The sequence below is a fragment of the Megachile rotundata genome, chromosome 11 (assembly GCF_050947335.1).
Source record: "Megachile rotundata isolate GNS110a chromosome 11, iyMegRotu1, whole genome shotgun sequence".
NCBI classification, from domain to species: domain Eukaryota; kingdom Metazoa; phylum Arthropoda; class Insecta; order Hymenoptera; family Megachilidae; genus Megachile; species Megachile rotundata.
The window spans coordinates 7,564,360-7,576,559 of NC_134993.1; the positions used below are offsets into that span (position 1 = coordinate 7,564,360).

At 28.7% G+C, this 12,200-nt stretch overlaps 1 protein-coding gene across 2 annotated transcripts in view; it reads right to left on the reverse strand.

The window, feature by feature from the left end:
• Positions 1 to 800: 800 nt before the first annotated feature.
• LOC100880858 (CYFIP-related Rac1 interactor B) overlaps positions 801 to 12,200 on the reverse strand; it is a 63,813-nt gene continuing 52,413 nt past the window's right edge. For both annotated transcript variants that reach the window (XM_012281740.2, XM_012281741.2), the window contains exons 5-7: positions 9,176 to 9,255; positions 8,525 to 8,651; positions 801 to 5,471 (exon numbers count right to left, since the gene is read on the reverse strand). In XM_012281740.2, coding sequence (XP_012137130.1) covers positions 5,334 to 5,471; positions 8,525 to 8,651; positions 9,176 to 9,255 — 345 coding nt within the window. In that variant the 3' untranslated portion in view covers positions 801 to 5,333. The remainder of the gene's footprint in view (positions 5,472 to 8,524; positions 8,652 to 9,175; positions 9,256 to 12,200) is intronic.

A 12,200-nucleotide genomic window follows, 5' to 3' on the forward strand; every position in this document is an offset into this window, starting at 1 on the left:
AATGTCACTTTTACATTTTTAAATAAAGCTGCACATTTAATTCTTTTATTAACATACTATCGAATTACGTAGACTTGGTGAACATGTAATTTTCATAATTAACTATATTTACAATGTAAAAATGAAAATTCCATTTTATCCGTATTTTATACTTACTTACTAGTAAGTATAAAACTATACTTACTTACTATACTATACTTACTTACTTTTCACATAAAAAATTACGAGAAGATACAACAACTTTTAAATAGAAAAATTAACAAAAAAGTGTCATTTTTTAATATATTATTTAAAAAATGAGATTTTTAAAAATCCATTTACACAGTTGGATTCCGCATTAAATAATACACAACTTTGCAATTTAAACCATCCCTCTAGCTCTACTGGTTCCCGAGATATTTCACAAAACGTGATTCTCACCCCCACTTTGAGGGCTATTTTCACCCCCTTAACATGAATGATGGCAGCTAAAAAAAAATACGTGTCGAATATTTTTTCAAGAACTACATTATATCCAAGTTTCATAAAAATCGGAAATTATCACTTCGGGATGGTCCCTTGTCAGTCAGATGAATACAATATAGAATTTCATAAGTCAGTACAAAGTAAATTTAGTATAGTATATGTATATAATGTTAATATTCTTATTTTGAAATATGTCACTATTTTTATTTGCAATCATTATTGTATATGACATATCTGTTATTTTCTTTTTCAAAACATCTTTTATATTTTCTATACATATTTTTAATATATTTATATTTTCTATTGTTCATAGAACAATATTATTGAACACAGGGTATTTATATAATGTTTTATTAACTTCAGGATTTCTACAATTTCATCTCCAAGTAACAATATTTGTAAATAGATACTATAGTCCAATAATCTTAAAATATTGGTTATAAGTGTTATTTAAATATAAATATGTTCATAAACAGAAACTCTATACACAACATATCTGTTAATAACGTTCATTTTCAAAAATCGTTACATTACGTTACAAGTAAATTATTTATACGTATAATTGAAGGAAGATCTTAAATTTTATTTCTGGCAAAACAATGGTGACTAATATAATATTTACGGAAAGTCAACGGTAATCAAATATAATATAATTCACTTTGTACGTAAAAAATGTTTGTATCCTCGTATTTTCAGTCACACACAGGTACTCTTACAAATACGCAAAATTTACCTCATTTTATACGCTGAGAATTGTGTTCTTCAATATATTCGTACGATACATCACACTATAGTTTCGTTCGTGAAGCTTTTGCGCATCTCCGTTGTTCTTTTTGTACGAATGTCGTTAAAACTTTAGAAACAAGAAATCCTAACAAACCTCGAGCTCTGATTGTTAACGCGATTATGAAAACCAGTTACACTTTCGTAAACTATACCAGCAACATTTTCCTTACAGTAAACATTAGAATTCTTTAGTGCAACATTTTTTCCTTTCCCCGTTAGTAACGAAATAAAATTTCGATTAACCGTTCTTAACAGGATTGTCCGAAGGAATATACAAATCGAAATACTTATAAATATTATTAATATCGGTTGTGATCCTTTAAATTCTACACGCAATATAAATATTGTACAAGTATTGTCAAAATAATTGAACTTAAAATTGAGCTTCCTTTCTTATTGCTTTGACGTGGAAAATCTCTGGGAAAGGACTGTGCTTTCAAACTTTAACACCGAAAGAATATTTATTACTATCTGTGAAAAATTTTTGCACGATACACATATAAAGGTTTGAAACGCATGCAAAAAGGAAGACAATTTAAACAAAAGAACAATAAATCTTATTAATAAATCTTATAAAGTAAATGTTTATACAAAAGTGAATAAAATATTAATATCTTTTATGAGTCTCATATAATTGTCTTTAATTAAATATATTAGATAATACAAACAAGAAGATTCTACTTGTATGAAAACAACGTCATATAAAATTGAATTTTTCAACTAGCGAATGATTTGGAAAATCTGTTTTCAAATACAAAATACGAAACGATAAATATTTATACAAATTTTCGATATATTGTGGGCAGTATTGGTAACTATGATTACTTTTTAAAAACATGTAAAAAGAGTACTTTAATTACTCAATTATCAAACTTTAACAACAGTAAACGAAACAGTTTATAAACGAGACGATTTACTGAATAATAAAATTGCGTAATATTTGGTATTCTTGATGCAAGAAAAACTACATTCAGAAACGTGTAGACTTCGTAAGTGCAATTAGAAGAAAAACGGTAAATTCGAATTTTAAATGAACATTATTCCATAAACTTATGCTGTGTACAACTAAAATATATTGAAAAAAGGAAGTTAACCCTCGTAAAATTGTGGCTTGACCCAGTTACAGAAATAAAATATGCAAAATACAAAAGATTTGCAAAGATCATGCAAAAAATATATCGCTCGTTAAAAGATATCTTAAATTTTCTGTATGTTTCAGCATTCAAATCCTCGAGTAAACGGGTCAAAATAACGATAGTGTTTGAGTGTTAATTTTTATGGAAGAGCTCAATTGCAGTCGAAACAGACATAAAATTCATTCGCATTAACAGAACGAAGTAGAGATAATTCATAACGAAGTAAAGATCGCAATTTTCCATAAATATCCTCTTTATAATCGACGCTTTCAACAAAGAAATCTCTTCGTTCAACAAAAAAAAACCTTACGTTATTTTAATCGTAACGCTCTCGAATGTCCACAATAAAAATTATCCTAAATACCTTACTGATATGCTGTAATCAACTCGATCCCCCGCTTCGGGAAGACACGGTGATATTAGGATAATACTTGAATGAACATGAAGAATCGTAATCATAGCGATGATAATGAAAGTGGTGACTAATAATAATGTTTAAATGTTTTCGTAACGTCAATAAACGCGTACAGCAATTCCTCCGATGCACAGTGGGCCGAGAGATTTCGTGGCCAAAACAGAAAATCAGAAAGCAATGATTAATTTATAAATGAGGTACAAAATGATTTAATAAATAAATGCAGTCTTATAAAGTTGAGGTTGTCTCGAATGTGATTTGCTACGCTATGCAGGATTTGTTAATTTACTTGCAAATTTTATTTAAGGTGGTTAATGTAGTATCTTTAAAATTTGTTTAAAATACAAAATTAACTGTATAAAAAATATAGGTAATTGATAGAGATGATGAAAATTTATATTTAAAATTGCAATTAACTGCATTTGTGTCAATTTAAAATCTTAATTAACTGTGTTTGAAATGTGCATTCAAAATTGCAGAAAACTGCATTCGAAATTGCAGAAAAATGCATCCGAAATTACAGTTAACTGTGTTTGAAATGTGCATTTAAAATTGCAATGAACTGCATTCAAAATTGCAATTAACTGCGTTTGAAATGTGCATTTAAAATTGCAATGAACTGCGTTCAAGATTGCAATAAACCGCATTGAAAATAGCGCTTAACATGTGCAGTACAGAATAAACATTTACTGGAGGTATTGTGTGTGTCTGGTAAGTTGGTAACGGGGAGTGATATTGAATGACTTCATTGATTTGTATGACAATTTGGCAGACATACACAGTACATTTTTAATTATAATGCAACAACGATATTTTTTTTTATTGAAAAAAAAAAACATAACCACCTTAATATTTATAAGCATATCACAACAAAGTTTCATAAAAATCAAAATTTGGTTATTTTACTATTTAATGTTAAAATATTACTTTCCTTTTTCAATCACGATGTTTAAAACAGTAATAGCCTGTAGTAACTCAATGTGTAGCTCATGCTTTGTATTTTATTGTACATGCTTGTTTTTGTCCGTTTTTTTAAACAAGTTAATAAATAAATCTTCTTTGATGCAACGTTTAAGAAAGTCATTTTGTATTCGACGCTTTTAACACTTAGGAAGAGTGGATTTTTAATTTTGAGGTACCAAGATGAACAAAGATAAATTAGTAATAGTTAATGAAATCGTTAATAATATACAATAAATTGTTATATAAACTGTTACAAATTGTTAGATAAACAAAAATTAATAAATTAATAAGCAAACATTAATTTTACTATTAAAATCATTGATAAACTTGGTACAATATTTTAATCTCTAATTCAACATCAGATATATTTTTACTTTAACATAGTTTTGTTAAACTTCTTTTAATCATGCTATACCGTGTTTCATATTATCAATATATAATAATTCCTTTAAAATCGTACACAACCTCCTTTAGAACAAATAATTCTTCGGACAAGGAAATTTATTATTTATAACTATCTGAAATACTGGAAACTAATAATAATGGATACTGTTCATTTATTTGACATTGATGATATGTAATTTATGAAACTTCATTTTAACATAATGCAACATAAACAAAATGGTCTCTTTCAATGTTATTTAGGACAAATTTTAAAATATCTAACATTCATTCTACTCGTCATAATAAATTGTCAATTTTCATGATCAGAATGATTTTTTTGATTTTAATATTAAAATTACTAAATCAGTCAGATTTCAATACTGAAAAAAATTATTTTAATACTGAAACTACTAGATCGGTTTTCAAGCTTCATATTTGCTAACATGATTTCCTTCAAAATATTCCTTTTCATGGAGTCTCAGGACCAAATATTAATTTAGATATGAATGTTTAACCTATGTTACAATATTTAAAATTACTTATGCATAATACACCAATAGATTTATTAAAAATCCGTAAACTATTTATATCAGTGCAATACTAAACAATAAAGAGACCACAAAATTTTCATATACTCCATTCACCAATCTGAATTTCAAATTTTTAATACTTACTACCGATCAAAAACAATCTAGACAAAAATATATATAAATATATTAGCAACAAATCTGCTGTCACTTTCAAGAATGAAAAATAATTATGAACAGAATAAGATTTGTTAACCCTAGAAACATTTCTCTAAAGGTATCAAATGTGTCAAATTATGAGACAAATATGTGTAGCATAATTGATAACATGTCTCAGAATATGGTCACGATCAGTTTCTGGCCCACTGTGCGATTAAAAATCGTCTCGTTCGGTTTTCTACCTTCAGATTTGTCAAAGTTGTTGTTGAAAAGTCGGCAGTTTTCGGACAGCTATCATAGACTCGATAAGAAAGACACTTCTGTGGTCCACCACCCAGCCACGATCAGGAACAGGTTACTTGGATCACGTTAAACGTGAGAACATCTTCAGCATCCTCGTGGCGCTACAACATGGATGTATCGCTCATTGCTCTGGTTCTAGGATATCAACAGCCAACTGTCTCAACTTCTGATACAGCAGCCGCGCTGTTTTGGTAATCATGCGGCTAGCAGGTTCTTGATATTTTTCGGTGTGTTCTCTTCGTTCAAATGCTTGGTGGTGTAACGAAGAGCGTTTAGCAGACCTTCGCTTTTGCAGGGTGGTTGTTCCTTTAGTAGTTTTACACAGCCTTTAACCTGAAAATTAACCATTTATATTGAAATTAGTCATTTATATTTATAATAGCCATTTCAATAGAATGAAGGTGAACGAAAGTCCACTTCTGAAGAGAATGAAAATGAACAAAATAGTAACAATAACAAGTTTATGAGAGAGCTATTTAATACTTCTGGCACCTGTTGTTTCGATTAATGTAACAAGAACATAACCTCTCGTGATATGATTTATTTGTCAACTGCGCCAGTTAGAACTGAGAATAAGCTGTTTATATTGAAAGGGGGCAAGATAGTAATAGATAAAATTTAATGATAATAATAGATAATATTGGATATGATATGATGATAAAAGATCACTTGATTTTCATTTGTAAGTAATTTATAGTGACAATAATTGAAATTTCCTAATATTTGGGCGGCGGTTTAGGTGACTAACGGTATGAGAAAGATGTTTATTTTGAAAACAGTGCGAGTTTTTATATTATAAAATTTTAGTAATACAATACTGTAAAAAACTACAAAATGTATAATATTAGTGGCATACGTATGAGCTAAGATCTGTAGGTCCTACGTATCATTGCTCCTATGATCAGCTTGCAAGTTCTAATTAAATTACTTAATATTCAGCGAAGTCAACACGATGTTTGTTTTAGTGTCGATACACAAAATCTCTGAACAATTTAACTGTTATTTGAAAATTAATAACGAATTGTAGTTTATTTTATTAAGAAAAATATGGCTCCGAATGATTTCAACGAAAATAATGCATCTAAAGTGATGCTGGTAATAATAAGAAAATAAAAATACTTGTCTAAGTAATAATAACGTCAATCGAATAAAATTTTCATTTCCGAGAAATTTTATTTTTATTACGTTTATGGAAATAGGATCCATGAAAATTGATGGTAATAGTAGAATCCGAATATGAAGAGAATTCAGATCGGAATGATTTAAAGAAATTAGAAACTAATTTTAAAGTTGCTAATATTAGTCAGAGTAACTACTATTGAAAACCGAATCTAAATTATAAGAACTATCTATTTTTATAAACTGTAAATTTGAAAATAACAAGTCTATTTTTTAACACTATTTCTACCAAGAGGTGTTAGACACCTTTCAAATTTTGACTTAAAATTATTTCCTAAGTTGAATCATTTCTCCACAATTAATTTTCTGACTCTTCATACAATAGTTGTTAAATTAATTCAGCGATATCATTTGTTTCCAGCTTCTAAATCTAAAAATATGCATATGGTATCCTTAATTCTAGTTTTTTGACACCTTAAGGATTTCACAGTGCCTTATTTTAAACCATTTTACATATAAATATCAACACCATTTTGTGCCATCATATCAATTAAGGTGAAGTGGGGTAAGTTCGTAAACGGGGTAAGTGCGTATACAGGCTATTTTTAACCGACTTCGAAAAAGGAGGAGGTTACTCAATTCGATCAGTATATATATATATTTTTTTTTTTTTTTTTTAATTATTATTATTTTTATTTTCTATGTGTGCCCGCCTATTACGCCTAGCTGGATGCACCGATCGGAACGAAACCTTTTGCATCTGGTAGGTTCTGACTCCCCATTGGTACCATTATCAAAAAATTTTTCATTTTTCAATTGCAAAGTGTTGTTATTGCAAAAAAACCGGCAACTTTTGAAATAAACTTTTCTCGATTTTAGTGCGCTTTTAATATCTTATCACGGACATGATTCTGAACAATTTTGTTCATATAAAAATTTCGCGGAAAGCTTTAGTTTTCGAGATATTAGCGAAAAATTGTTGAAAAGTTTTGAAATCAACTTTGGACGATTTTAATGTCCTTTTAATATGTTATCAGGGGCACGATTCTGAACAACTTTTTCCTTTTAAGTAAATTAAACGTTTACTGAAGTATTTTTAATTATGCGCCACCTCCGAAAAGGTTGAAATGTATTTAATATACTACCTAACGAGTAAATAGGTTTCATTCATATCTGTTACGTAATTGTATGATTGAATGAAATACAAATTACTTCATTAGGAAATAGAAATTATTTTATACTTTTTAGTGCATTTCGAAGTCGGCGTATTTTTTTTCTTAAAATTATTTTTTATTACAATATGAGCGAAATTTCTTCATATAGTTTGTTTGTTTCGTTGTTTTGTTTCACTATATCCCCTTTTATATTTCAGCTAAGAGTACTTTTTTGCAGTATAGAGCACTTGCATAATGCAGTAAAAAGCATTTTATAGCAGATTTGTTAATAATTCTGCTTTTGCCCCATTGCACATGAAATAAAGTTTCAAAGTATTTAACTTCAAGTTACGCTCTTACCCCATTTTCGGGGAAAGTGCAGAGTAGTCGACATTTTAAACAATTTCCTATCAAAATCAAAATGTACAAGGAAAATTAAGGTCCTAGTTAATATTAATTAAAAAGTAGTAATTGAGCAAAGCGTTCGATATCGACAGCGTTAAGTATTTACATAGCAGACTGAAAATACTTACGTTTAAATACCACCTTTACAAAAACCCGTCTGCACTTACCCCACTTCACCTTATAATCAGATTAGAGAATTCCGATTTCAATAGTAACGGAAAATACAGTTGCGGCATAACTCTGATATTCGCTTATGTTCCGCCATGTTGCATTTTAGTGTAAGTACATCTTATATTTATATTTTGTAGATTGATGAATTAAGTTAGAATTTACAATCTGATAGTCTCTAATAAAACCACATCTATGTATCAATAATTCCTCAAATTATCTACATTTGATAAATTAAAATCCCAAGTTTTGTCAATTATTTGCATTCAAACAAAAAGGTATCAAAAGACACCTTTCGGTCGAAATAGGTATGCACAAAATTGTGGTAGAAATAATGTTAAGCATAAATATTTAAAGCGTATGTATATCGACATACTTTGCTATGAATCACGACGTTACTTATTTTTAAATTACATCCTTAATTACAGCATTATTTTTACATCCTACGATCATTTGACCACGCAACTAACGTCATTGCGGTATTAAATATAACCTTTTTTACCAACATTTATATTAATAATAGATCGAAGCTATACTTACATCGACATTCGAACCCTTAACAAAGGCACCTTGAGGATGAACATGATCATAAAGGATTACTAACCCTACCATCACTCTCAGAACAAAGAGTTGAGTCTCCTCTCGTTGAAACTGCGCCAGAAGATTCCTGAGAACAATTCATATATGTGAAACATTTTTTACTTTTACAAATTTAATCTTCATGAATATTCGAAAATTTGGTTTTTCATGCATGTAATCAGATTATCGATCGAAAAAGATCAAAATTAGATAGGTACCGGTTATTATAAAAATTATGGTTTTATTTTTAAGTTACTTTTATACTATAAAAGTAACCATTACACAGATTACTTTAATTTTGAATAAATAAAAGGAAAATAAAATTCATTATATTATTTCTTTAATTGTCACTGTCAAAGTCACTACATAATTACAGAAAAAAATATGATAGAAATTTTTAAATAAAATTTAAAAATCAGTCATTTTAACTAGTATGGTAGATCTGGCTTCAAAATAAATTTCATTCAGTTTACACGAATTTTAAACATATTTTTACTAGTAAAATTATTACGAAATAAATGCAATTTCAATCTTTTTCATTTAAGCAGGGTAAAATAAAAAATTTTCATGATCGATAATCAAAATTCTAATTTATTAGATTATAGTACTTACGGATTTTCTAACATGCGCAAGCAAACCTTGGCCATGGTACCAAGTGTTTCGGTAATGTTTTCACGAGCTACATCTTCATTCTGAAATAAAGTAACGTTTTAAAATATTTACCAGTACAACGTATGACGTAACAGAACAGCAATGTTGATGGTAATGAAGCACTTAAAATATTGCTAATTTAAAATTGACGTGCTACTTTATCATTAATTAATTCCATTGTAACTGGGCTATGGATATTTATGTTTGCATTCATGATATGTAAAGGTATGCACGATACATAAACCCTGTGGGCTATGTAATCAGAAAAGATCAATATAACGTATTTAGCATACAACAAAGATAAAACATGGAAAATGATGTATACAATTTGAGAAAATATCATATGGAAATGTAAATGTCTAATAACTAGATACGTACAACATTAACTTAACAAGAAAAATATACAATATTCATTTTAGCAATTTCAATAAAATTTTTTAATACTTGCAAACTATAATTGCAAAATATTACATGAAAAACTATTGGGTATCGTGTTGTTATTATCTTTGTATAATATTTTCGGATTTTTACGTTCAAACAGTTTTACGAACTGAAATACGTCTCTGTGGAATACGTTTTATGACACAGTTGGGACTAAAGGTGTTACAGAACAGTGTCTCGGTAATTACTCATTTTGGAAGTTCTACACCCTAGTAATTATTTACTTACAAGGGACATTACCCAATCGCCAATCGCCGATTTTGATGCGCTTTGAGTATGATATAGAACGCAAAAAAATATTTGACACGTATTTTTTTTTATCGGCCATCGTTCATGCTGAAGGGGTGAAAATGGCCCCCAAAGTTGGGGTTGCAAAACATATTTTCTCGAATATCTCAGGAACTATTAGGCCTAGACAAAAAATTAAAAGTGCAAATTTTTCTGTTTTAGAAGGCCAATAATATGGCCTAAGTGGATTTTTGAAAAATTTATTTGTTTAAAAAATATGTTAAAAATTAACATTATTTTGCAAATTTTTTAAATAAAACTTTGTACTATTTTGATCAAATTTTACACATGTAAACTATAGGTCAAAAGACAAAATACGGATAAATTGGAATTTTTAATTTCCCTTGTGGAAAAAATATTATTGTCGTTGAAGTTATACGTACATTTTATACCTTCCGTTCGGTGCACAATTGATTTTTATACGTAATATTCTGGAAATTGTATTATATTACATTTTTTACACTAACTTATTTAAAAAAAAGAATTTGAAGGTCCAAAGGTGCCTGTAAAAAAATATGCCTATTGAGTCAGATATCGCATTTGATCCGCGTTATGGGCGCGTACTGGTGGCAGTATTCGACGCACGGAGAATCTTAACGCGTAAATTGTACTTGTGCGAAGTGTAATATCTTCATAATGATGTAGAATACGTGCAATTAAAGGAATTACATCTGTTGATCAAGAATTGCTTTATGATTGTAAGATATATAGTAACACTGAAATTATAGTCTTTTTATAATTTTCAAAATTATGTGTTTTATTTTGAAATGAATTTCTAATGTATTATAAACGATAGTAAACGTAACGGGATTATCAAAATGTTCCAATCTACTACTGATGCAACCATACTGTAACCATGCGTACTTAAACAGTTTTTTATACCTAGGTGCGGACAATTGATTATGAATTAAAGGACACATTTTGATAATTATGTCCCATGCCCGTACGTTAATTTGTAAATCTAGCGCAGGCAAAAGATTTAATATTTAATGCGCGAAATTTTTCCATGTTCTATAACCACATACATCAGAAGGTTGTATTAATCCAGTATCGATTTTTTAATACTTAAAACTGTCAAAGTTTTATTTGGATATGATATTTCTTATAAAAATTTAAAAAAATTAAAAAATTATTAAAAAAGTGGTATTTTCAAAGTTACCCAACCTAATAATATATATTTTACAATCGTGAAAAAATTCTTAATCAACATGTGTAATTCCTTTAATTGCACGTATTCTACATCATTATGAAGATATTACACTTCGCACAAGTACAATTTACGCGTTAAGATCCTCCGTGCGTCGAATACTGCCACCAGTACGCGCCCATAACGCGGATCAAATGCGATATCTGACTCAAACGGCATATTTTTTTACAGGCACCTTTGGACCTTCAAATTCTTTTTTTTAAATAAGTTAGTGTAAAAAATGTAATATAATACAATTTCCAGAATATTACGTATAAAAATCAATTGTGCACCGAACGGAAGGTATAAAATGTACGTATAACTTCAACGACAATAATATTTTTTCCACAAGGGAAATTAAAAATTCCAATTTATCCGTATTTTGTTTTTTGACCTATAGTTTACATGTGTAAAATTTGATCAAAATAGTACAAAGTTTTATTTAAAAAATTTGCAAAATAATGTTAATTTTTAACATATTTTTTAAACAAATAAATTTTTCAAAAATCCACTTAGGCCATGTTATTGGCCTTCTAAAACAGAAAAATTTGCACTTTTAATTTTTTGTCTAGGCCTAATAGTTCCTGAGATATTCGAGAAAATATGTTTTGCAACCCCAACTTTGGGGGCCATTTTCACCCCTTCAGCATGAACGATGGCCGATAAAAAAAAATACGTGTCAAATATTTTTTTGCGTTCTATATCATACTCAAAGCGCATCAAAATCGGCGATTGGCGATTGGGTAATGTCCCTTGTTAGTATTCAACATTCTTTCTAATTACGTTATTACATTATACCTGTTATCATTAACCTCAAGGTGGCTTTCTTCATAAAAACATAAAAAGATTAAATTGTTACATTGTTTCTCTTTAAATAAATGATACATTTGTAAATATTATGCAATTTCAACAAACTATTTAAATAAAGGCACACTTTTATTTTAAACTTTACGTAAAAGAAAAGTTTATAGAAGTTTACAAACAATACATAAAATGTGTGGTTGAATATAAAATGAATAACAAATTATACAGGGTGTCTCTTTTAAGTTCTCATTGTAAAAAATCTCGAAT